Below are 27,132 nucleotides of genomic sequence, written 5' to 3'. Positions count from 1 at the left end.
CTGGAGTGCAGTGGCGCAATCTCGGCTCACTGCAACCTCCGCCTCCTGGGTTCAAGTGATTCTCCTGCCTCCCAAGTAGCTGGGATTACAGGCACGTGCCACCAACCAAGGCTAATTTTTGTATTTTTAGTAGAGACGGGGTTTCACCATGTTGGCCAGACTGGTCTCAAACTCCTGACCTCAGGTCATGTGCCCGCCTCAGCCTCCCAGAGTGCTGGGATTACAGGTGCGCACCACCACGCCTGGCTAATTTTTTATATTTTTGGTAGATACAGGGTTTCACCATGTCTCCATGTTTCACCATGTTGGCCAGGCTGGTCTCAAACTCCTGACCTCAGGTGATCCGCCCGCCTCAGCCTCCCTGAGTGCTGGGATTACAGGCATGAGCCACTGCGCCAGCTTTTACAAGTTCTTTTTACAATTTTTTTTAGAGATAGAGTCTTGCTTTGTTGCTCAGGCTGGGGTGTAGTGATCATCATAGCTCACTGCAGCCTCGACTTCCTGGGCTCAAAGGATCCTCCTGCCTCAGCCTCCTGAGTAGCTGGGACTACATGCATGTGCCATCATGCCCAGCTAATTTCTTTTTTTTTTTTTTTTTGAGACGGAGTCTGGCTCTGTCTCCCAGGCTGGAGTGCAGTGGCCAGATCTCGGCTCACTGCAAGCTCCGCCTCCTGGGTTTACGCCATTCTCCTGCCTCAGCCTCCCGAGTAGCTGGGACTACAGGCGCCTGCCACCTCGTCCGGCTAGTTTTTTGTATTTTTTTAGTAGAGACGGGGTTTCACCGTGTTAGCCAGGATGGTCTCGATCTCCTGACCTTGTGATCCGCCCGTCTCGGCCTCCCAAAGTGCTGGGATTACAGGCTTGAGCCACCGCGCCCGGCCGCTAATTTCTTTAAAAAAGTTTTTTGTAGAGATGAGGTCTTGCTATGCTGCCCAGGCTGGTCTCGAAATCCCAGGCTCGAGTGATCCTCCTGCCTCAGCCTCCCAAACTGGTCGGATTACAGGTGTGAGCCATGATGCCTGGCAATCTCTCCAAGTTCTAAGGCCATCTCCCAGAGGCCCAGACCGACTTTGCCATGTAGACTCCTGCTCCTCCGGGGCTGGGCACAGTGCCTGGTCTGAGCTGGACTCTCAGCATTTCCTGGGTATACATACGTGTGTGTGTGTTATTCTGGGGGAAAGGGTCTGTAGTTGTCACGGAATTCCCAAGAAACCCAGGACCCCAGAAAAGGTTTAAAACTCACTCATCCATCACACAATTGTCTTGGGCATCTCAAACCTAACCTGTCACCTGAGACCAAACTCCAGACTGCAGCTGTCCTAACTGGTTGCTCCCCATCAGCCTGGGAGAAAGCCCCAGGCCGGGATAGCCCCCTGAAGCCCCATCTCCGCCTGCACACCTCCCCCTCACCTCTGGCCTTGCTGATGGAGTGCCTTCCTTGTGGCCAAGAACATGGCCCCAGCAACCTTCCTCCGATAGAAACCACACACAAAATACAAAGCATTCCGCAACTTTCCTACTGACTTCTGAACAAACGCAGTTCCTCACCAGGACTGAGAAGGCCCTAGTGACCAGCCTGGTGCCCACTTCGTCCCTCATCAGGCTATTCTCTTCCTCACCCATGAGGTTCTGGCCTCCCCGGCCACCTGGCCTCTCTTTCGTTCTTCAAGCTGGCTCCTGTCTTAAGGTCTGTGCACCTTGGTCTGCCCCTGCCTGGAGAGCCCGCCGTCCCAGCCTGGGCCCCCTTCATGTCCGGCTCACAGCCAGCCCCTCCCTGCTGACGCCAGCCACAACACCCTCTACCCATGGCCTGTTCTGCTGCTGCTGCTGCTTTTTTTTTTGACATGGAGTCTCGCTTTGTCGCCCAGGCTGGAGTGCAGCGGCCGGATCTCGGCTCACTGCAAGCTCCGCCTCCTGGGTTTAAGCCATTCTCCTGCCTCAGCCTCCTGAGTAGCTGCGACTACAGGCGCCCCCCATCACGCCAGGCTGATTTTTTGTATTTTTAGTAGAGACGGGGTTTCACCGCGTTAGCCAGGATGGTCACTATCCCCTGACCTCGCAATCCACCCGCCTTGGCCTCCCAAAGAGCTGGGATTACTGGCGTGAGCCGCCGCGCCCGGCCTTTGTTTTTGTTTAGGATCTCACTCTATTGCCCAGGCCGGACTACAGTGGCTCAATCATGGTTCACTACAGCCTCAACTTCCTGGGCTCGTGATCCTCCCACCTCAGCCTCCTGAGTAGCTGGGACTACAGGCACCCGCCACCATGCTGGGCTGATTTTTTGTATTTTTAGTAGAGACGGGGTTTCACCATGTTAGCCAGGATGGTCTCGATCTCCCGACCTCGCAATCCACCCGCCTCGGCCTCCCAAAGTGCTGGGATTACCGGCGTGAGCCGCCGCGCCCGGCCAGCCTATTCTGCTTCTTCACATCACCCTGTTTCTCTCTCACGGCACTAGTGGGACTCCGTGACCTGCTTATATCTGCTTATCCTGGGCCCGTTGTCAGCCTCACCGTGGCAGGGAGGGACTAGGTATAGCCCCTGGTCCATGGTGGGTTCTCAGAGATCAATGTTGCAGAGAGGCCTCAAGTAGGACGTGTGATGGACTTGCAGAGATGGCGACATGAGCCCCTTCTGGGGAACCCTGGGAGCAGGGATCGCAGGGAGTCAGGAAGGCTGCCTTGCTGTCCTCTCTGTCCTTTTTTCTGTTTTTGTTTTTTTTTTAGACAGGGTCTTGCTGTCACCCAGGCTGGAGTGCAGTTGTATGATCAGAGCTCACTGCAGCCTTGAACTCTCAGGCTCAACTGATCCTCCCGCCTCAGCCTCCAGAGTAGCTGGGACTATAGGTGCGCACCACCTACGCCTGGTTAATTTTGTTTTTCTTTTTTTGGAGAGACGGGGGTCTTGCTATGTTGCGCATGCTGGTCTTGAACTCCTGGCCTCAAGTGATCCACCTGCCTCAGCCTCCCAAAGTGCTGGGCTTACAAATGTGAGCCACTGCACCCTGCCAAAAATGTGTCGCTTGAAATGTCAGGCTGTCTGCTTTACTGGAGTATATCCCCATGTCACTCACACCTAGCTCCAAGGACAGTATGTGTGTCAGTGTGCCTGTGACAATGGTGGAAGAGGCCCAATTTTAGGTCTGGGTCTCCTGAAAGCAAGAGTGGGGGTAGTGGGGGCGATGTGAGAATGGTCCCCCAAATACCAGTACCTGGTATTTCCAGGTACTGCCAGGGGAGCACTGCATACTCTCAGGGTATGGATCAAAGTTTCAAGCTGAGCTTTTCTTCTCTGAGCTCAAGAGGCCCAGAGATCCCAGCCAACAACCTTGGTCTTAATATAAATCACCAGGCTTTGGTTTCTACTGTTTTTAACCAGATGGGCTCATGCTATGCCTGCTGGATCTGCAGCTTGCTTTTCTCACTGCACACTGCAGGAATGTTTATCAGAACCTGGAAGGCCCAACCATGCTCTTCGAAACGGCTGAACCCTAGTCTGTCTCAGACAAGACCTGATTTCCCTAAGCAGCCCCTTTGTGCTAGGGCATGTGGAGGGGGTTCCACAGGGTGAGTTCCTGGAACAGGAGCTGCCGATCAAAGGGTTTAAAGATTTTGAAGTTGCTGGGCGTGGTGGCTGACGCCTGTAATCCCAGCACTTTGGGAGGCTGAGGGGGTGGATCATTTGAGGTCAGGAATTTGAGACCAGCCTGGCCAACATGGTGAAACCCATCTCTACTAAAAATACAAAATCAGCTGGGCATAGTGGTAGGCACCTGTAATCCCAGCTACTTGGGAGGCTGAGGCAGGAGAATTGCTTGAACCCAGGAGGTGGAGGTCGGAGTCGGCCGAGATCATGCCACTGCATTCCAGCCTGGGTGACAGAGTGAGACTCTGTCTCGAAGGAAAAAAAAAGAGTCTAGATTTACAGTGAAAAATCCTAATAGTGGTCATGGCCAATAACAATTCTGCATCTCGTGTCTACTCCATGCTAAGTTTTACCTATGTTCTCCCATCGAATCCTCACGGTGGCCCTAAGACAGTTCTGTGATCCCATTTTGGGAGCTGGGATTAAAACTTGGGCCCGACTCTGGGAGGTTTGCTCCTAACCACCAAGCCCCACTGCACCTGTGCTGAGTCATTCAGACCAGATTCCAACACAGAGTGATGCCCTGGAGAGGGGCCCACGCAGTGCAAGTGGGGTCCGCGGCACCACTCCATAGGAGGCTCCACCACTTAGGTTTCTGAAGTCTTGTCTTCCCAGCTCTAAAGCTCACCTATCTGCGGATCACTGAGATGAGGCAATGCTTTTGTGAACCCGAACAGACAAAACGCGGCAGCTGAGGCTGGGTTCAAGTCCCTTCATCCTCCTCCGACCCAGAGGCTCCTTGAGGGCAGAGGCCACAAGTCTCATTATCCTTTGGCCCCAGAGCCCAAGGCAGAGCCCAGGACTGTGTTCATGGACATCGCCTGATGGACAAATGACAGTTCCAACGGTCCAACGACAAAACAACAAAACACAATGACGAAACACCTTTCAACGTACCCCCAACAACCCAATGGGCTCCCGGCCGATCTGGCTGCCCCTCTGAGACCTCGAGCGAGGTACCTGAGAGATTGCAGACGACTCTGCGGCCAGACCCGAGTCTCCAGACGGCTGCCGATCTACTTTCTCTGAGCTGTTCATCGAATGTTCCATGGAGGACTGTGAGTTCTGCTCATCAGAAGCGTCTGAGGGAAGAGCAAGAGGACAGGAGCTATTTTCAGACACGTGAGAGGCGGGGCCGGATGGGCCAAATACTAAAAATACCTTGAATCGCGTAGTTTTGGGGCCAGGGGTCTTTGAAGGCTACAATGAGCTGGAGGGCTGGAGGGCTGGAGGGCTGGAGGGCTGGGGAATCTCCTGTCGATTTTTCAGTGGCGCTGTTTCCAGCAGCCAAGCCACACACGGACCCTGGTGTCTGCAACCCTCTCCTGCACACTTAGCTGCTGAGGGCCCTGGGAGGCGACGGGAGGAGGCTGCAGTCTCCGTGCTGTGTGCACCCCCAGCACCCCCTGGCGGCCGCAATGCGCACCAACAAGCATGGCTGTCAATTCCTCTCTCCCTCAGCCAAGGTGGCTTCGTCCTCCTCCTTTAAAGAGCCTGCCCTCTCCTCCTGGGGAACATCAGAGGTAACTAACCTTTTGTAAACATTTCTCTTAATAATATGGGTATTTGGCCAGGTACAGTGGCTCACGCCTGTAATCCCACACTTTGGGAGGCTGAGGTGGGCGGATCAGGAGGTCAGGCGATGGAGACCATCCTGGCTAACACAGTGAAACTCCATCTCTACTAAAGATACAAAAAATTAGCCGGGCGAGGTGGCAGGCGCCTGTAGTCCCAGCTACTTGGGAGGCTGAGGCAGGAGAATGGCGAGGACCCGGGAGGCGGAGATTGCAGTGGGCTGAGATCGCGCCACTGCACTCCAGCCTGGGGGACCCAGCGAGACTCTGTCTCAAAATAATAATAATAATAGTAATAATAATAATAATAATAATAATAATAGTATGGGTATTTTTCCGATTGCCAGAGCAATGACTGATCATTGCAGGAAACAGAAAATACAGAAAAAAAAAATAAAGTTAAAAATCACCTGTCACCACCCAGGGACCACCCCACTAATGCTTTAGAGAATTAATGCCCATCTTTACAGTTTTCCCTCCCTCCATTGCATACAAATTTTCTCCTCTTCCCAAATGGGGGTCACATGGTATTTCGGAGGAGTTCTTCACGTCTTTAGAGACTCTTTAAATATCAGAGCTTACAAGATGGCTGCACACCATTCCATCAAGCAATCACCTGTAGAATGAACCCAGTTATTTGGGTGATTTCTCGTGCCTCAGTCTTCCTGCTGCTCCACCCCAACTTTCTTTAGCAGAAGGAAGGTGCAGGCTGGATGGGGCGGGGGGTGGGTGCAGTTTGGGAGGAGGCAGTGGCGGCAGTGGTTTTTCCTAAAGCTTACTGGACACAGAGCCTGACACTCATGAAGGGGCAGCAAAAATCCTACCCAAGGCCCGACACCATGGTACCCTGATGTTGAAAAGTATGCTAAACTAATCCTAGAGAATGCCTGTGCAACCAAGACTTCTTTTTTTTTTTTTTGAGACAGAGTCTTGCTCTGTCGCCCAGGCTGGAGTGCAGTGGCCGGATCTCAGCTCACTGCAAGCTCCGCCTCCCGGGTTCACGCCATTCTCCTGCCTCAGCCTCCGAGCAGCTGGGACTACAGGCGCCCGCCACCTCGCCCGACTAGTTTTTTGTATTTTTTAGTAGAGACGGGGTTTCACCGTGTTAGCAAGGATGGTCTGGATCTCCTGACCTCGTGATCCGCCCGTCTCGGCCTCCCAAAGTGCTGGGATTACAGGCTTGAGCCACCGCGCCCGGCCGCAACCAAGACTTCTTTACCGGGGTTTCTGAGGCAGAGGAATAAAAGGGGAAAATAACCCACACTTCAGTTTAAAAGCAAGCAGGCAAGATGGGAAGAAGAAGATAGTACAGGGCCCGGGGCACGGAGGATGGGGGAACGGAACAGCAAGACCCTCCTTCCCAGGGAGGCTGAGCAGGGTTGACACTGTTACTCCTCAGACTAGGAGCCCTGACCAGGCGCGGTGGATCAGGCGTGTAATCCCACCATTTTGAGAGGCCAAGGCAGGCAGATCACTGGAGGTCAGAAGTTCAAGACCAGCCTGGACAACATGGTGAAACCCCATCTCTACTAAAAATACAAAAATTAGCCAGGCGTGGTGGTGCATGCCTGTAATCCCAGTTACTCAGAGGCTGAGGCAGGAGAATGGCTTGAACCTGGGAGGTGGAGGTTGCAGTGAACCGAGATCGCGCCACTGCCCTCCAGCCTGGGCGACAGAGTAAGACTGTCTCAAAAAATGACAACAACAACAACAACAACAAAAACAGGCTGGGCGCAGTGGCTCACACCTGTAATCCCAGCACTTTGGGAGGCTGAGGTGGGTGGATCACCTGAGGTCAGGAGTTTGAGACCAGCCTGGCCAACATGGCAAAACCCCCTCTCTACTAAAAAAATACAAAAATTAGCCAGATGTGGTGGCATGCGCCTGTAGTCCCAGCTACTTGGGAGGCCAAGGCAGGAGAATCCCATAAACCCAGGAGGCAGAGGTTGCAGTGAGATAAGATCATGCCACTGCATTCCAGCCTGGGGGACAAAGTAAGACTCTGTCTCCAAAACAAAACAAAACACAAACCACAAAAAACAAAACAACAACAACAAAAAAAGAAAGAAAACATCATGCTGAGTGAGAAGAAGTCACACACAAAAGGTCATAGAGTATATGATTCCATTTATATGAAAAGTCCAGAATAGACGAACCCATGAAGACAGAAAGTTTCGTGGTTGCCTGGGGTGGGGACCCACCGTCGCGGGGGAAGGGAGAAGTGGAGAATGATTGCTGCTGGGTGCAAGATTTCTTTTTGGGGTGATTAAAACATTTTGGAACCAGAGAGAAGTGGTGGTTGCACAACCTTGTGAGTGTACTGTCAGTGAATTATTCACTTAACATGGTTAATTTTATGTGAATTTCTTTTTTTTTTTTTTTTTTTGAGACGGAGTCTCGCGCTGTGTCACCCAGGCTGGAGTGCAGTGGCGCGATCTCGGCTCACTGCAAGCTCCGCCTCCCAGGTTCACGCCATTCTCCTGCCTCAGCCTCCAAGTAGCTGGGACTACAGGCGCCCGCCACCACGCCCGACTAGTTTTTTGTATTTTTAGTAGAGACGGGGTTTCACCATGTTAGCCAGGATGGTCTTGATCTCCTGACCTCGTGATCCACCCGCCTCGGCCTCCCAAAGTGCTGGGATTACAGGCTTGAGCCACCGCGCCCGGCCTAATTTTATGTGAATTTCATCTCAATAAAAAGAAAAATCAGCCAGGTGTAGTGGCTCACACCTGTAATCCCAACACTTTGGAAGACCAAGGCAGGAAGATCGCTTGAGCTCAGGAGTTTGTGACTAGCCTGGGAAATATAGTGAAATCTCATCTCTAGTTTATTTATTTATTTTTTAAAAGAAAGGGGCCAGGCCAGGCATGGTGGCTCACGCCTGTAATCCCAGTACTTTGGGAGACCAAGGCAGGCAGATCACTTGAGGTCAGGAGTTCGAGACCAGCCTGGCCAACATGGTGAAACCCTGCCTCTACTAAAAATACAAAAAGTAGCTGGGTGTGGTGGCGGGTGCCTGTAATCTCAACTACTCGGGTGGCTGAGGCAGGAGAATCACTTGAACCCAGCAGGCAGAGGTTGCAGTGAGCCGAAAATCGCACCACTGCACTCCAGCCTGGGTGACAGAGTAAGACTTTGTCTCAAAAGAAAAAAAAAAAAAAGAGAGAGAGAGAGAAATCATGTTAATGTTACACTCTATTTCATAATACATGTTTGCTTTAACATAAACATTAAGTTTTTACCGACCTAGGAAAGTTGCCCATCTGTGGCTTTGCATCTCTGACCACAGCTCCTTTTCTGCCCAGCATAGCAGGCTCTGCAGAGTGGTGGGGGAGGTGGGTGCCCCAGATGTAGGCTTAGAAATCATGAAGGTGGGCCGGGCGCGGTGGCTCAAGCCTGTAATCCCAGCACTTTGGGAGGCCGAGACGGGCGGATCACGAGGTCAGGAGATCGAGACCATCCTGGCTAACACGGTGAAACCCCGTCTCTACTAAAAAATACAAAAAACTAGTCGGGCGAGGTGGCGGGTGCCTGTAGTCCCAGCTACTCGGGAGGCTGAGGCAGGAGAATGGCGTAAACCTGGGAGGCGGAGCTTGCAGTGAGCCGAGATCGCGCCACTGCACTCCAGCCTGGGTGACAGAGCCAGACTCCGTCTCAAAAAAAAAAAAAAAGAAATCATGAAGGTGGCCAGTTGCCCAGAGACTCACGCTGACCCATGCTGGGCAGAGAGGTGCCCGGCAGAGGCCTCCCCTGAGAGCCAGACCCTAGAGCTTGGTGAGAACCGGCCTTGGAACCCACAGAGCATTCAGGAGCTCAGGGCGGCAGCCGATTCTCTGGGAGCCGCGGTGCTGGAACTCACCCAGGGAAAATTATTTTCCTGGGGTCTAAATTTAGTCCAGGGAGCTTGGACAGGAATTATGTCATTCCCTGAACTCACATAGCAGTAAACAAGTTCAAAGCAAGGTCAACAGCTGGTGGCCAACCTGCCCCGCCCCGGCAGAGAGCACGCACCCACCTGGGAAGGCCACACGGGTCTGTCCTTGTGTCCTTCCCATGGGCAGCTCGGGCAGTGGGCAGGTGGAGCCTGGCTGAGCAGTGCAGGGCAGCCGTGCAGGCCCGGGGGGCCTAGGGTGGCCAGAGAGGGCCCTGGTGTGGCTCCCACCTGGGTCCCACCAATTTAGCATCTGGTGGTGGTAGCGAGAAAGTAGCAACTAACTGGACACACTAACTCGAAACAGAATTCCTGCTGCGGAGCTCAAATCTGGCTTCTAGAGCAAAGGAGACACACACTCCAACATGGGAGAAACAAGGCCATGGCCAGAAAAAAACAGGATGGGAAAGAAGGAGGAACACAGCTGCAGATGAAGCCCACGTCGGTCCTTGGGACCCCCGCAATCACTCCCCCAACAGAAGGGCGGACAAGGCAACCCCGCAGCTACCAGACCCTCCTCCTAAGCCCCAGCTCCGGGCTGAGCACTTTGCTGGTGTTCTCGCCCTCTTCACTCCCGGCGAGGGAGGCGGCTCCTGCTCATCCCATTTTATTTTATTTTGAGACAGGGTCTCGCTCTGTCGCCCATGCTGGAATGAGCACTACCATGGCTCACTGCAGCCTCCACCTCCCAGGCTCAAGTGATACTCCCATCTCAGCCTCCCGAGCGGCTGGTTGTCCCATTTTACAAACAAGGAAGTAGGAGGGTGTGTGGGGGTGATGTTGCCTGCCCAAGGCCATACAGCTGGTGAGTGTCCACCTGAATGTGACCACAGCCCCCATCTCTCCCAGCGCTATGGCAAAGCCGCTAGGGCACTGGCTCTCAGCAGGGGTGACTCCCCCTGCCCCGGGGACATTGGTTAACAACTGGAAACATTTTGGCGGAGGCCAGGGAGGCTGCTCAATGTCCCACAATGCACAGAATGGCCCCCCACGTAAAGACGGATCCAAGACTGGACGCGGTGGCTCACGCCTGTAATTCCAACACTTCGGGAGGCTGAGGTGGGCGGATCACCTGGGGTCAGGAGTTTGAGACCAGCCTGGGCAACATGGTAAAACCCTGTCTCCGCTAAAAATACAAAAATTAGCCAGGTGTGATGGCAAATGCACGCCTATAGTCCCAGCTACTCAGAAGGCTGAGACAGGAGAATCGCTTGAACCTGGGAGGCGGAGGTTGCAGCGAGCCCTGCAGACTGCGTCACTGCACTCCAGCCTGGGTGACAGAGCAAGACTCCGTCTCAAAAAAAAAAAAAAGAAAGAAAAAACAAGAATGATTTGGCCCCAAATGCCAGGGTTGCCAAGCCTAAGAGCCCCTGCACTAGTGGCGTCATTCTACCCACGACTTCTTGGGAGGAAAGCCAGGCAGAACCTGTGACATTCTGGACATTCTGAGTGCATGCAGCCTCTGCCTGAACGGTTCCACTTCCAGGGACGTAGCCTGCAGAGCCACCTGCACCTGGGCAAAGATGCAGAGAGATGAGGGTACCAGACTCCCCGCAGGACTGCATGTGCAAAACAAAAGACGGGAACACCTAAGTGACCATCACTAAGGAACTATTCAAATAAATTATGGCACAGTCACAGACTTGACGGGAACCATTATAGTTGATACGGAGAATGGCATGAACCTGCAATCTCTGCCTTCTGGGTTCAAGCTATTCTCCTGTCTCAGCCTCCCAAGAAACTGGGATTACAAGTGAGCACCACCACGCCGGGCTATGTTTTGTATTTTTAGTAGAAATGGGGTTTCACCATGTTGGCCGGGCTGGTCTCAAACTCCCGAACCTCAGGTAATCCACCTACCTCAGCCTCCCAAAGCGCTGGGAACACAAGCGTGAGCCACCGTGCCCCGCCGCCAGCATATTTGAAGAGCCAGTTGCTCACCCCATTGAGTGAGGGAGGCTTCCAAATTCCTGTTATTTCCAGCTTTCCTTCCCAACACTCCCTATTTTGAGCTCTGTGGTCTTGCCACACCACAGTTTCTTACTTTCTTCTTCTTCTTCTTTTTTTTTTTTTTTTAAGACCGGGTCGTGCTCTGTCATCCAGGCTGTAGTGCAGTGGGACAATCATGCTCACTGCAACCTCCACCTCCTGGGCTCAAGCAATCCTCCCACCTTAGCATTCTGAGCAGCTGGGACTATAGGCGCATGCCCCCACACCCCACTAATTTTTGTGTATATATATATATATGTGTGTGTGTGTATATATATATATATAAAAGACGTTTCACTCTTGTTGCCCAGGCTGGAGTGCAGTGGCGTGATCTTGGCTCACTGCAACCTCCACCTCCTGGGTTCAAGCAATTCTCCTGCCTCAGTCTCCCGAGTAGCTGGGATTATAGGCACTTGCCACCACACCCAGCTAATTTTTTATATTTTTAGTAGAGACGGGGTTTTGCCTTGTTGGGCAGGCTGGTCTCGAACTCCTGACCTCAGGTGATCCACCCACCTCAGCCTCCCAAAGTGCTGGGATTACAGGTGTGAGCCACTTCCCTCTGCCTAATTTTTGTGTTTTTTTGTAGAGATGGGATTTCACCATGTTGCCCAGGCTGGTCTCAAACTCCTGGGCTCAAGTGATCCTTGCCTCAGCCTCCTAAGTAGCTGGGACCACAGGCATTACCACCACGTCCAGCTAATTGTTTAATTTTTTGTAGAGACAGGGTTTCACCATGTTGCTCAGGCTGGTCTCGAACTCCTGAGCTCAAGAGATTCACCCACCTCGACCTCCCAAAGTGCTGGGATTACAGGCATGAGCCACGTGCCCAGCCAGCCTGCCTCCTTTCTAATACCAGGTCAAGACAGCAATTCAATTCCTCCAGCAAGCCTTTCTGGTGGCCCTCCAAATCCCTTTTTTACTGTGTCCATCACAGCAGTGACTATGAACTCAAAAGCCCCATCAGGGGCCAGGCAATACCACAAATGAGTCAAGTGGGCTGTTCGATTCAGACATAGATAAGCTTCACAAATAAAATGTTAAGAAATACTCTCTTCAAATATACACTTTCCCAGTTTTCCTAAAAAGAAAAAATAGCCTTCTCAGGCTAGGCGTGGTGGCCCACACCTATAATCCCAGTACTTTGGGAGGCCGAGGCAGGCGGATCACCTGAGGTCGGGAGTTCGAGACCAGCCTGACCAACATGGAGAAACACCGTCTCTACTAAAAATACAAAATTAGTTGGGCATGGTGGCACATGCCTGTAATCCCAGCTACTCAAGAGGTTGAGGCAGGAGAATCGCTTGAACATAGGAGGTGGAGGTTGTGGTGAACTGACATTGCACCATTGCACTCCAGCCTGGGCAACAAGAACGAAACTCCATCTAAAAAAAAAAAAAAAAAAAAAAAAAAGCCCTCTCCAGTCTTTTTCTTTTTTCTTTTCCACTTTCTACCTCCACTTTTGATAGAGAAATAGCTTCAAGAAACATCTTGGCTAGGTATGGTGGCTCACATCTGTAATCTCAGCACTTTGGGAGGCCAAAGTGGGAGGATCACTGGAGCCCGGAAGTTCAAGACCAGCCCGGGCAACACAGCAACACCCCATCTGGACAAAAAAACTATAAAAATTACCAGGGCCTGGTGGTGCACGTCTGTAGTCCCAGTTACTTGGGAGACAGGCAGGAGGATCACCTGAGCCCAAAAGTTCAAGGCTGCAATGAGTTGAGATTGTACCACTGCACTCCAGCTTGGGCAATAGAGTGAGACCCCATTTCAAACAAACAAAAACCAAGAAATAGGCCAGGTGTGGTGGTTCACATCTGTAATCCCAGCACTTTGGGAGGCCGAGGCGGGTGGATCACGAGGTCAGGAGATTTGAGACTAGCCTGGCCAACATGGTGAAACCCCATCTCTACTAAAAGTAGAAAAATTAGCCAGGCGTGGTGGTGGACACCTGTAATCCCAGCTACTCAGGAGGCTGAGGCAGGAGAATTGCTTGAAGCTGGGAGGCGGAGGTTGCAGTGAGCCGAGATCGCACCACTGCACTCCAGCCTGGGTGACAAAGCAAGACTCTGTCTGGGGAAAAAAAAACAAAAAAACCCAAGAAATATCTTAATTTTCTTTTTAAAATCTACAGTAAGAAAAACAAGAGTGGCCATGAGGTAATACAGGGCAAGCGCCCTTTGGCCTTGGTTTGGAGACACAATAGGAAGAGTCTCTTCTGCTTCGGCTGGTAACTGCCCCAGGGAAAAGCAGGCCCGACATTGTCAAAGCTGATTTTTCAAAAGAAGCTAGAAATCAATCCTGTTTTAAGCTCCAGTTTTACAATTTGACATCACATTCAAATTTAAAAAATGATACTGCGGGGTTCTATACGGCCAGACCCTCACACCACGCGCTGGTTGGAGTCTGCCTGCAGCGTCTGTCTGCAACTCTGCCAATGAGTCCTTGGTGCTGGTGTCTGTCTTCCCCGCTGACCTATAGCTTCTTGGGGTGCAGGAGGCGGAGTGCAGCTGTGACTGGGACCCTGGCACCAGCCCAGAGCCTCCTTGCACAGGCGTGCGGATCAGCTGTGCAGCAGGGGACGGCCTTTCTCCTAGAACCACACTGGCTGCTCCCAGGACACACACGCGCTGAGTCCTGGGGTGGCCCCGGCTGCAGGCTGGTCACATCTGCCACTCCACATTCCATGCTCGCCAGCTCCTCGTGGGTGTGCAAGGCGCTCCAGACCTGGCCTGCCCTCCATAGACCCACTCAGCCACTGCCTCTCCCTCCAGGTGCCCAAAGTGACCCTTGGGTCCACACGCCCTCTATGTACTGCCCAACATGGGCTCTCCCCAACCTTCAGACTATACCTCCATGTTAGACCATCCAGACTGCTGCTCCTTTTCTTAGATGCAATCACGCTATTTGTAATCCTGTAAGAGAATGTCTTTTTTTCTTTTTTTTTTTCCCAGCAAGGTCTCATCCTGTTACCCAGGCTGGAGTGGCACAATCATGACTCACTGCAGCCTCAACCTCTCAGGCTCAGTCGATCCTCCTGGGACGACAGGCGCGTGCCACCATGCCGGGCTCATTTTTATATTTTTTGTGGAGATGGGGTTTTGTCTTCTTGCCTAGGGTGGTCTCGAACTCCTGGGCTCAAAAGATCCTCCTGCCTCGGCCTCCCAAAGTGCTGAGATTGTAAGTATAAGCACATACTGTGCCCAGCCCAGAATGTCTTTATTTTTGAAAGACACGTGCTGACAACATGTTTAGGGATGAAATGTTCTGAGATCTGTGACTTACTTTCAAATGGTCCCAGAAAAAATACAGACAAAGCAAAAAAACCCCAAAAGCCAACAACTGCCAAGTGCAGCAGGTGGAGATACGGGACAGCACTATGCTGTTCTTTCAATTTCCCTGTGGAGACTCAAAATAAACACACACACACAATCACACACACACTCTCTCACACAATCACCCTATCATCTGTTCTTAATCCTTCAGATCGTGTCACCCAAGCCCCCAGTGGCTCCCGTCTTACCATGAAAACCCAGGCAGTGGCCTTACGAGCCCCCCACACCTGAGGCGCCGCCTCCTATCTGACTCCATCTTATTTATTTATTTATTTATTCGAATTTTCTGAGACACAGTCTCACTCTGTCGCCCAGGCTGGAGTGCAATGGCACAATCTCGGCTCACTGCAGCCTCCACCTCCCAGGTTCAAGTGATTCTCCTGCCTCAGCCTCCTGAGTAGCTGTGATTAAAACACGCACATGCCACCACGCTCCGCTAATTTTTGTATTTTTAGTAGAGACAGGGTTTCACTATGTTGGCCAGGCTGGTCTAGAACTCCTGACCTCAAGTGATCTGCCTGCCTTGGCCTCCCAGAGTGCTGGGATTACAGGTGTGAGCCACTGCACCCAGTCCCCGTCTTATTTTCCAGCTCCTCACTCACTCTTCCCTCTGCCCACACTGCTCTCCTCCCAGATCCCCATACGGCTTGCTCACTTGCCCAGTCTGAGCCTCGTCTTGTTCAAAGGCTGCCCCTGACCACCCCATTTAAAATTGCAACTCCCCTGGTCATTCAGCAAGACCCCCCACCCCCATCCCTTTCCGACTTTATAATTCTCCACCACACTTATCTCCCTAATACTAGGTTGTCTGATTTTTAAACATATTTAAACATTTTTATTAATATAATTATATTTTGAGCCAGGGTCTCACTCTGTCACCCAGGCTGGAGTTCAGTTGTGTGATCACGGCTCACTGCAACCTCCAACTCCTGGGCTCAAGGGATACTCCCACCTCAGCCTCCTGAGTAGCTGGGACCACAGATAGGCACATGCCACCATGCCCGGCTCATTTTAAAACATTTTTTTGTAGAGACAGGATCTTGCTATGCTGCCCAGACTGGTCTCAAACTCTTGGCCTCAAGTGATCCTCCCGCTTCAGCCTTCCAAAGCATTAGGATTTACAGGTGTGAGCCACCATGCCTGGCCGATTGTTTGATTTTTATTTATTTACTTATTTTTGAGACAGGGTCTTATTGTCACACAGGCTGGAGTGCAGAGGCATGATCACGGCTCACTGTAGCCTTGACCTCCTGTGCTCAAGTGATCCTCTGACTTCAGCCTCCTGAGTAGCTGGGATCACAGCTGTGTGCCACCACACTTGGCTAATTTTTTTTTTTTTTTGGTAGAGATGAGGTCTTGCTATGTTGCCCAGGCTGGTCTTGAACTTCTGGGCTCAAGCAGTCCTCACACCTTGGCCTCCTAAAGTGCAGGGATTACAGGCATGAGCCACTGCACCTGGCCTGTCTGATTTTTTTAATTCCCCCATGAGACCATGTACTCCAGGTGTCACCTCTCTTTACTGTCTCCGTGCTGTGGCTGGCACATGACAGGGCCTCCTGGAACACCTAGCCACAGACTGCCTGAAGGCCGGTTACAGGGAGGCCGTCAGAGCCACCTCCAGAGGCCACGTACCTTCAGCTCCTGGGTGCTCCTTCCCATCAGCCTGGGCCTCGTCTGCCTTGGCCTCGGTGCCGTCGCTGGGCACAGCCGAGTTGGGCTCTGGAGCGGGGCTGGAGTTGTTGCTGTTCTCCTGTTTGATGGGGGAGGCATCTGCGATGGAGCTCTGGTTGCTGTTGTCGTCTGTGGGGTGTGGGAACAGAACCACAGGATGAAATCCCACAGCTGCCAAGGACGGGCAGGTCGGAGGACTCGGCATCCCTGTGCCTCAATGCCCGGAACCCCACAGCAGCTCTCCCACCGGGGAGGGGCCTGGTTATCGGTTTTTTTTTTTTTTTTTTGAGATGGATCTCACTGTGTCAACCAGGCTGGAGGACTGTGGTGCAATCTCAGCTCACTACCTCCTCCTCCCGGGTTCAAGTGATTCTCCTGCCTCGGCCTCCCGAGTAGCTGGGATTACAGGCACCACTCCTGGTTACTTTTGTATTTTTAGTAGAGACAGGGTTTCACCACGTTGGCCAGGCCCGTCTTGAACTCTAGACCTCCGGTGATCTGCTCACCTTGGCCTCCCAAAGTGGTGGGATTACAGGCATGAGCCACTGCACCCGGCCATGCGGTAGGGGTCTGGATACTGGATACTCCTCCTCCTGGGACCCCTGAGCTCACTCCCGCCCCCACCCCCATCCACCCAAGCACCACAGCCGTCCCATGTGTCCAGAGAGGCAAAGAATTCCGGCGCTGGCCTGACCTTCCCCACACTGAGCCAACTGTACCCTGTGTCTGCAGGCAGCCAGCTGGGGACAGTGGCCTCACATATTTAAAATCTTGGGGGGACATTTGAGGCCTCATTCTGGGGGTGGAAACCAGATGCATTGTGTGTCTGGCAGAGAAGCGATACGGAAGACATGGCATGGTCCGTGAGGCGGGGCTGCCAAGACGTTCTGTCTGACTGATGCAGCCCGGAGCCGAGTTCCACTTGATAGGAAATAAAAAGGAGAGAGAGACAGCGGGAGGTGGCACATTCCACGGGACACATGGTCCACTCCCTTAAAGTCAGTATCATATTAAAAAAAAATTCAAAAAAAGTGGGGGAGGGGAGATGATTTTAGAATAAAGAAAGCTAGGAGACTCGACTAAATATGATGTATGGAAATTATTTGCATCCTGTTTCGAAGGTGCCAGCTGTAACACTTTGGAACAATTGGGGAATTTGAATATGGTCTGGGTTTTAAAAGCTATTAAGGAACTGTTGGTTAATTTAGTTAGAAATGATCATGGGACAGTGGGTATGTAGAAACATCCTGTTTTTAGCAATGCATGCTGTGACGTTTAGGTGCAGACTTGAATGTCATGAGGCAGGGAAATTTACCAGAAAATGCTTCAGTGCAGGCTGCAGGCCAGTGTTAGGATGCTCTGAACTTTTACACTTTTTTTTTTTTTTTGAGACAGAGTCTCACTCTGTTGCCCAGATTGGAGTGCAATGGTGCAGTCTGGGCTCACTACAACCTCCGCCTCCCGGGTTCAAACAATTCTCCTGCCTCAGCCTCCCAAGTAGATTACAGGCGCCTGTCACCATACCTGGTTGAGTTTTGTATTTTTAGTAGAGACAGGTTTCACCATGTTGGCCAGGCTGGTCTCAAACTATTGGCCTCAGGCGATCTGCCCACCTCAGCCTCCCAAAGTGCTGGGATTACAGGTGTGAGCCACCGCACCTGGCCACTAGCTGTGTATTTTTTATATGTGAATTATATTTTAATTACAAAAATTTAACACATCGAAAAAATAGATGAGACAAATATGGCATCATGTTCATGAAAATCAAAGTGGAGTGTATAGGGGGATTGTATCCCCCTCCCTATTGTTCTTGACAACAAAACTCTTTACAATACAAAGAAGAAAGAGAAGGGGTAATTGGCAATGGCATCCACAGTGGGGCTGCGGGCAGAGCTGGGGCCCAGGCTGCACCTCCCCTTGTCCTGCACCCCCTTCTCAAGCACATAGTCACTCTATTTCGTTTTCTGAGATGGAGTCTGTCACCCAGGCTGGAGTGCAGTGGCGCGATCTCGGCTCACTATAATCTCCACCTCCTGGTTCAAGCGATTCTCATGCCTCAGCCTCCCAGGTAGCTGGGATTACAGGCATGCACCACCATGCCCAGTTAATTTTTGTTATTGTTATTATTTTTTAGTAGAGACGGGGTTTCGCCGTGTTGGCCAGGCTGCTCTTGAACTACTGACCTTAGGTGATCTGCTCACCTCAACCTCCCAAAATGCTGGGGTTACAGGAGTGAGCCACCACGCCCAGCCATCTATGTATTTTTTATTTTTAGAGACAGGGTCTTGCTCTGTCACCCAGGCTGGAGTACAGCAGCAGAATCATAGCTCACTGCAGCCTTGAACTTCTAGGCTCAAGCTATCCTCCTGCCTCTGCCTCCTGGGTAGCTGGGGCCACAGGCATGTGCCACTGCATCTGGCTAATTTTTAAATTTTTTGTAGAGATGGGGCCTCACTATGTTGCCCAGGCTGTCTTGGCCCCCTGGGCTCAAGTGATCCTCCTGTCTTGGCCTCCCAAAGCACGGAGATCATAGGCCTGAGCCACTATGCCCAACCTAGGAGAGTCGTTTGAAACAGCAGAGACCCAAGTGGAGGTTTCAAAACCAACACAATATGAAGCAGCCTTTCTGGGGGCCATGCTGCAGCCAGGGCGACGGCCACTTCTGTAAACATGAGAAGGAGACAGGACATCCCAACAGACCTGGGCACCTGCCACCGTGCCAGGCACTAGGCAAAAGCATTTATGGTCACCTCGTGGAATCCTCCCCACAACTCGCTGGAAAGGTGCCATTACCACCTTCACTTTCCAGAGGGGGAAACTGAGGCTGGGAGCAGCAGAGCCACTTGCTGGACCCATCTGCCCAATTCCCAGCCCCATGTACCTCCTCTACCTCAACCTGCCAAGGAAGCACCAGGCAGTCAGGCGGTCCCACACAGGTGACCTGGATCTGATTTTAACTGTACTCTGGGGTGCTCGTTACACAAAAGCATCCTCTTGTGAATTCTGGGACTTACACCAAAAAAAAAAAAGGATGTATGCTCCCCAATTTCTCCCTCGAGAAAATCTAAACTTTCTTCCTACAGCAAGCACGTGTGCAAGAAGCTGGCCCCATAGGTTCCTGAGGTTGTGAGGCTGTGTTAATGAATGACAATGAGCACTAATGTTTAATGTCTGGTCTAGCCTGGTAGCCTGGTAACAGCGTGACACCAATACTTGGGCTAACTTCAGCTGAGTCTTGTGGACTAAAGGGCCCGGGGCACCACCCTCTCCCTTCATCTCCTGCTGTACCCATCCTCCTACTGGATGCCTTCCAGAAAACTCGCCCAGCCCACAGCTTTCCCTGACCTTCCCATTCACACGACTGCAGTCTCACTGGGTTTCGGCTGCACATGCACGAAAATGAAAATGAGAAAGTGAACAGGGCCTCTGTGGCTGGGGACCTGGTTTGTTCAGCATTCTAGATTCTTCTGGAGAGTTCGTCCAGGTCACAAACCTGGATCTTTTTTTTTTTTTGGAGACACGGCCTCACTCTCTTGCCCAGGCTGGAGTGCAGTGGCATGATCTTGGCTCACCGCAACCTTCCCTTCCCAGTTCAAGGGATTTTCCTGCCTCAGCCTCCCGAGTAGCTGGGATTACAGGTGCCCGCCACCATGCCCAGCTAATTTTTGTATTTTCAGTAGACACAGGGTTTCACCATGTTTGGCCAGGCTTGTCTCCAACTCCTGACCTTAAATGATCCTCTCAACTTGGCCTCCCAAAGTGCTGGGATTACAGGTGTGAGCCACCAAGCCCAGCCACAAACCTGGATTCTGTCTTCAAAGGACCTCAAATGCCAGCAATGGCACTGCAAATTATGAACTTGCTAACCATGCATGTTACTTCACCTCACTGGGCCTTAGTTTCTCTGTCTGTAAAATGGGGTTGGTAATTAGACTCAAACGAGGCAATGATGCTTAGCATGATACCTGGCACATTGTGACGGTTTCATAAATGTTAGCTGTTAACAGGCCAAGGTTTTTTCAAATTTTTATTATAGGCTGGGCACAGTGGCTCATGCCTATACTTCCAGCACTTTGGGAGGTTGAGGGAGGATTGCTTGAACTCAGGAGTTTGAAACCAGCCTGGGCAACACAGCAAGACCCTGTCTCTATTTTTGGATAAAATAAAATAATTTTTTCTTTTTTGATGGAGTCTTGCTCTGTCGCCCATGCTGGAGTGCAGTGGCATGATCTCAGCTCACTGCAACCTCCGCCTCCCAGGTTCAAGCAATTCTCCTGCCTTAGCCTCCCAAGTTACAGGCGTGTAGCACCACACTCAATAATTTTTGTATTTTTAGTAGAGATGGGATTTCACCATATTGGCCAGGCTGGTCTCTAACTCCTGACTTCAAATGATCCTCCCACCTCAGCCTCCTAAAGTGCTGGGATGACAGGCATAAGCCACCATGCCTGGCCCAAAATAAAACATTTATTATCATTATATATATATATATATTTTTTTTTTTTTTTTTTTAAGAGATGGGGTCTTGCTCTGTTGCCCAGACTGGAATGCAGTGGTACAATTACCTTTCACTGCAGCCTCCAACTCCCAGGTTCAAGTGATCCTCCCACCTCAGCCTCCAGAGTAGCTGTGACTATAGGTGCGTGTCACCACACCCAGCTAAATTTATTATTAATTTTTAATCTTTTTTTTTTTTTTTAGACAGAGTCTCACTCTGTTGCCCAGGCTGGAGAGCAGTGGTGCAATCTTGGCTCACTTCAAGCTCTGCCTCCTGGGTACACACCATTCTCCTGCCTCAGCCTCCCAAGCAGCTGGGACTACAGGCGCCCGCCACCATGGCCAGCTAATTTTTTTGTATTTTTAGTAGAGACAGGGTTTCACCGTGTTAGCCAGGATGGTCTCAATCTCCTGACCTCGTGATCCACCCACCTTAGCCTCCCAAAGTGCTGGGATTACAGGCATGAGCCACCGCGCCCGGCCTATTATTTTTTTGTAGAAATGAGGTCTCCCCTTAGCCGGGCACGGTGGCTCAAGCCTGTAATCCCAGCACTTTGGGAGGCTGAGACGGGCGGATCACAAGGTCAGGAGATCGAGACCATCCTGGCTAACACGGTGAAACCCTGTCTCTACTAAAAAATACAAAAAACTAGCCGGGTGAGGTGGCGGGCGCCTGTGGTCCCAGCTACTCCGGAGGCTGAGGCAGGAGAATGGCGTAAACCCGGGAGGCGGAGCTTGCAGTGAGCTGAGATCCGGCCACTGCACTCCAGCCTGGGCGACAGAGCCAGACTCAGTCTCAAAAAAAAAAAAAAAAAGAAATGAGGTCTCCCTATGTTGCCCAGGCTAGTCTCAAGCTCCTGGGCTCAAGTGATCCTCCTAACTCGACCTCCCGAAGTGCTGGGATTACGGGTGTGAACCACTGAGCTTGGTCCCATGCCAAGGTTTTTTTGTTTTTTGTTTTTTGTTTTTGTTTTTTTTTTTTTTGAGACGGAGTCTTGCTCTGTAGCCGAGGCTGGAGTGCAGTGGCCGGATCTCAGCTCACTGCAAGCTCCGCCTCCCGGGTTCGCGCCATTCTCCGGCCTCAGCCTCCCGAGTAGCTGGGACTACAGGCGCTGCCACCTCGCCCGGCTATTTTTTGTATTTCTTAGTAGAGACGGGGTTTCACCGTGTTAGCCAGGATGGTCTCGATCTCCTGACCTCGTGATCCGCCCATCTCGGCCTCCCAAAGTGCTGGGATTACAGGCTTGAGCCACCGCGCCCGGCCGTTTTGTTTTTGAGACGGAGTCTCGCTCTATCGCCCAGGCTGGAGTGCAGTGGCGCGATCTCGGCTCACTGCAAGCTCCGCTTCCCGGGTTCACGCCATTCTCCTGCCTCAGCCTCCCAAGTAGCTGGGACTACAGGCGCCCGCTGCCATGCCAGGCTAATTTTTTGCATTTTTAGTAGAGACGGGGTTTCACCGTGTTAGCCAGGATGGTCTCGATCTCCTGACCTCGTGATCCGCCTGCCTCAGCCTCCCAAAGTGCTGGGATTACAAGTGTGAGCCACCGCGCCCATTTTTTGTATTTTTAGTAGAGACAGGGTTTCACCATGTTGGCCAGGCTGGTCTTGAACTCCCGACCTCGTGATTCACCTGCCTCGGCCTCCCGAAGGGCTGAGATTACAGGCGTGAGCCACCACCACTGTGATTTTCTAAAGCCCGCTCAGAAACCTACCAGTCCCCCTATCCTTGGAACTGGTGACTGTGTTTTCCAGATAGGTCAATTTGGGCACGTGGGGAGGTTTGCTGGCCTTTCTTCCCTAGAACAAGACAGCCCTGCGTCTGGAGAGGTCAGAAACTCCAGCAAACCAATATTCCCTTCCAGTTTCTTATTTAGTTATTTATCTACTACTACCTGGCTGGACCAAAGGTTCTGGTGGTCAAAAGTACAAAGACATTGAAATTAGGGTCAAGAGACTGAAAAAGGCAGGGGCTGTAGGCTCTTGTCTTAGCAGGCCAGACAGGTGATAAAGAGGCGGTGGGTGACCCAGGTGGGCCTGGAGGTGCCTCACTCTTCATAAGGGAAGGCGGCTCTGGCTTCAGGCAGTTCCAGGCAGCCCTTGCCTCAAGGGAGCACACAGCTATGGGGCTGCCAGATCTGATTTCTCAAGGGATGGCAGGATGGAGATTTACTGATTTTCAAACATGGAAAGCCAACTTAATTTTCATGAAGCTTTAGGGACGGGCGCGGTGGCTCACATCTATAAATTCTAGCACTTTGGGAGGCCAAAGCAGGTGTTCGAGACCAGAGTTGGAGACCAGCCTGGGCAACACGGTGAAACCTACTATCTACTAAAATAAAAAGAAAATTAGCCAGGCGCGGTAGCACAAGCCTGTAATCCCAGCTACTCAGGAGGCTGAGGCAGAAGAATTGCTTGAACCCAGGAGGTAGAGGTTGCAGCGAGTTGAGATCGCACCACTGCACGCCAGCCTGGGTGACAGGAGCGAGACTCTGCCTCAAAAAAAACACAAAAAACCAAAAACACAAAAAAACAAAAAACAAAAAGGAGCTGTAGGTTTGAATTTCTGAGGGCGTTTTCCTTGGGTGGATGGAGACAACCGTGAGGACCCGTGGGGGACACTGGGGACCGGCTCGGAACGTTCTGTGTTTTGACCTGGGTGATGACACGGGTGTGTGCAGTTTGGGAACATTTCACGGAGGCGTACACATATCATCTGCACGTTTCCTCTCAAATAAAAAGGTCAAAACAGAAACAGACACCAGCAACAGGAAACGATGGCACACAGCACCATCTGGATTTGGTGGATAGACCTAGGTTACAACTTTTTTGGTTTTTTTGCCTTTTGAAGAGATGGGGTCTCACTGTATTGCCCAGGCTGGAGTGCAACAGCTACTCTCAGGTGTGATCATAGCACACTGCAGCCTTGAACTCCTGGGCTCAAGCGATCCTCCCGCCTCAGCCTCCTGAGGAGCTAGGACTGCCGGTGTGTGTTCCCCGTACCTGGTTAAGTGACAACATTTGAAATTAAACAGCAAAGGGAGTTAGGCTGTAGACATGGAAGGGCAGTTCCCAAGGTCCTGGTGGGATTAACGTGAAGTCAGAAATCCAGTTTGGAGGCCGGGCACGGTGGTTCATGTCTATAATCCCAGCACTTTTGGAGGCCGTGGCGGGCAGGCCACTTGAGGCCAGGAGTTCGAGACCAGCCTTGCCAACATGGTGGAACCCCATCTCTACTAAAAAATATAAAAATTGGTCAGGGATGGTGGCGCATGTCTGTAGTCCCAGCTACTTGGGAGGCTGAGGCAGGAAAATCGCTTGAACCCAGGAGGCATAGATTGTAGTGAGCCAAGACCACGCCACTGCACTCCAGCCTAGGCAACAGAGCGAGACTCCATCAGACTCCATCTCAAAACAAAACAAAACAAACCAAAACAAACAAACAAACAAAATCCAGTTTGGAGATTTCCAGCAGCCAAAACAACATGGGAAACACAGCCATTTATATAATGTATGAGGGGGTAAGAAACATACATCCAAACAATCTTCCTGGGCATACGAGGCTGACAGAACCTGTCCTGTGTGGTTCTCGTCCCTGGGTGAGGAGAGGGTCTGATTTCTATGTCTCTGGCTTAGTTTATGTCTCTTGGCTTGGTGCGCTGGGAAAAGAAACTTGCTCTCCTCTGCTGAGTCTTCTCCTTGGCACAGAGGCCTCCGGGCCCTGCCCAGCCCTCCTACCCCTTGCCTGGAATGTGAACAAACCTGCTGGAGAAACAAAAACACAACCGAGTGCTTGGCCAAGGCCCCAGGTTGGGCAGGAGAGGCTGGCAGGCCACGGGCACTCACCATGCATGTCCATCATCCCTGGGGAGGAACTGTTCTCCGGAGTGGTCACCTCTGAGCCACACTTCTCGTCCTTGCCTTTTTTCTTATTCTTGTTTTTCTGCAGGGGAGAATGGAGCAGAAACCAAGTCACCAGATCGCATGTGTGTGCACGTGCTCTGAGCCCCTGGGGAGTGGTGTGAATATTTTATTCCGTGGAAGCCTCCTGGAGCCCCCAGGCCTCCGCAGGGTTTTCCTGGGCCTGCATTTGAACGCGTCCTATTAGGGACTGGCCTCTGGATCTCGCCCACTGTGGAATCAAAGAGCCCCACAGAGGGGAGGGTTCTGAGGCTGGCCCAGCTCCGGCACCCTGGGAAATAAGCCTGCCTGTTTCTGGGACTGGCAGCAGCAGTGTGGAAACGCCCCGGCTGGCAGGACCTGCCTCCTCTTTTAGGGAGAGTATCTGGGGAAGAGGCCGCCATCAGCCCAGAGCAGGTACAAAGTAATGCCAGGTGACCCAGAGGTCACTCATTTGCGCCAGCTGCAGGCCCCCTGGAGCAGCCTTTCTCAAAGTGTACTCTGCCGACCTCCAGCACAAACGTGCAGGAGGAGTTAGGAGGGAAGACCCCGGGAGAAAGGAGGGAGGGTGGGGATGCTTTTTGTGCCATTCCTTTTTTTTTTTTTTTTGAGACAGAATCTCGCTCTGTCACCCAGGCTAGAGTGCAGTGGTGCGACCGTGGCTCACTGCAACCTCCAACTCCCGGATTCAAGCGATTCTTTTGCCTCAGCCTCCCAAATAGCTGGGGCTAGAGGCGCACACCATCACACCAGGCTAATTTTTGTATTTTTAGTGGAGACGGGTTTCACCAATATTTTGGCCAGGCTGGTCTCGAACTCCTGACCTCGTGATCTGCTGCCTCAGCCTCCCAAAGTCCTGGGATTATAGGCGTGAGCCACCATGCCCGGTCATTCCTTTTTTTTTTTTTTTTTTTTGAGACGGAGTCTCGCTCTATCGCCCAGGCTGGAGTACAGTGGCGTGATCTCGGCTCACTGCAAGCTCCGCCTCCCGGGTTCATGCCATTCTCCTGCCTCAGCCTCCCGAGTAGCTGGGACTACAGGCACTCTCCACCATGCCTGGCTAATTTTTTGCATTTTTAGTAGAGACGGGGTTTCACCGTGTTAGCCAGGATGGTCTCGATCTCCTGACCTCGTGATCCGCCCGCCTCAGCATCCCAAAGTGCCAGGATTATAGGCGTGAGCCACCACGCCCGGCCCTTTTTTTTTTTTTTTTTTAACAAAAGGCTGTAGACATGGAAGGGCAGTTCCCAAGATCCTGGTGGGATTCACATGAAGTCAGAAATCATGTTGGAAACAACCTGGGCTCAACGGAAGGAGACTCGTTAAATCAATCATGGTACATTCATTCCAATGAAATCCGATGCAACAATTACAGGGAGTAAGGTGGTTCTTCACAGACTAACATGGGGTGATCTGCAAAATACTAACACACTAAAATATGTCAATATTGCCCATACATATATAAGAAAGATGCAGGATATGTGAGCCTCACCACGCAAAGAATGTGTGTGCGCGCATGTGTGCGCGCCTGTGTGTGTGTGCATGCGTGTATTTACATGCATGTTTGCGAGCGAAGGCTCCCTTTAGAAAAATAAACAAAACCTGGCAACACTGGGCGCCTCCAGGGGCGAGAACTGGGGTGGGGATGGGGGGGTGCAGGCAGGGATGAGAGGCAGATTTTAAAAGATATGCAGTAAAAGAGTAACATCTGAAGATACACAAATCCAAACAGACAAAAGGTGGATTGGTGGTTGCCAGGGGCAGGCGAGGGGAATGGGGAGTGACTGCTGATGGGTGTGAGTTCCTTTTTGGGGGTGATGAAAATGTTCTGGAATTACAGTGGTGACAGTTGCACAACTCTGTGAATATATTCACTGAACTGAATACTTTAAAAGAGTGACTGCTGGCCGGGCATGGTGGCTCACGCCTGTAATCCCAGCACTTTGGGAGGCTCAGGCAGGAAGATGGCTTGAGGCCAGGAGTTTGAGACCAGCCTGAGCAACATAGCCAGACCCTGTCTCTATTAAATAAAAAAATAAATAAGCCAGGTGTGCGGCCGGGCATGGTGGCCCACGCCTGTAATCCCAGCACTTTGGGAGGCCGAGGCAGGCGGATCATGATGTCAAGAGCTTGAGACCATCCTGGCCAACAAGGTGAAACCCCATCTCTACTAAAAATACAAAAATGAGCTGGGCGTGGAGGTGGCGCCTGTAGTCCTATCTACTTGGGAGGCTGAGGCAGGAGAATTGCTTGAACTCAAGAGGGGGAGGTTGCAGTGAGCCAAGATCATGCCACTGCACTCCAGTCTGGCAACAGAGTGAGACTCTGTCTCAAAAAATAAATGAATAAATAAATGAAAATAATACATAAATTAGCCAGGTGTGCATGCCTGCAGTCCCAGCTACTCAGGAGGCAGCGATAGAAGGATTGCTTGAGCCCAGTGGGTCGAGGCTGCAGTGAGTTATGATCCTGCCATTGCACTCCAGACTGGGTACAGAGACCCTGTCTCTTAAAAAAAAAAAAAGTGACTTCTATGATATGTAAATTGTCTTAATTAAAAAACTGTTTTGAATTTGAATTTTGTAACGTG

At 51.6% G+C, this 27,132-nt stretch overlaps 1 protein-coding gene across 6 annotated transcripts in view; it reads right to left on the bottom strand.

Moving 5' to 3' along the window:
- BCL7A (BAF chromatin remodeling complex subunit BCL7A) overlaps positions 1-27,132 on the bottom strand; it is a 42,456-nt gene that overhangs the window by 3,412 nt on the left and 11,912 nt on the right. For 2 of the 6 annotated variants that reach the window (XM_045366144.3, XM_045366145.3), the window contains exons 3-5: positions 24,489-24,585; positions 16,110-16,277; positions 4,543-4,727 (exon numbers count right to left, since the gene is read on the bottom strand). In XM_045366144.3, the coding sequence (XP_045222079.2) occupies positions 4,543-4,727; positions 16,110-16,277; positions 24,489-24,585 (450 nt within the window). Of the gene's footprint in view, positions 1-4,542; positions 4,728-16,109; positions 16,278-24,129; positions 24,408-24,488; positions 24,586-27,132 lie in introns of those variants that run through there. The other 4 variants (XM_045366147.3, XM_045366148.3, XM_074008159.1 and 1 more) reach the window with 3 other exon arrangements.

The sequence above is a fragment of the Macaca fascicularis genome, chromosome 11 (assembly GCF_037993035.2).
Source record: "Macaca fascicularis isolate 582-1 chromosome 11, T2T-MFA8v1.1".
In the NCBI taxonomy this organism is placed as follows: Eukaryota; Metazoa; Chordata; class Mammalia; order Primates; family Cercopithecidae; genus Macaca; species Macaca fascicularis.
This window is presented reverse-complemented; position numbering and strand designations above follow the sequence as displayed.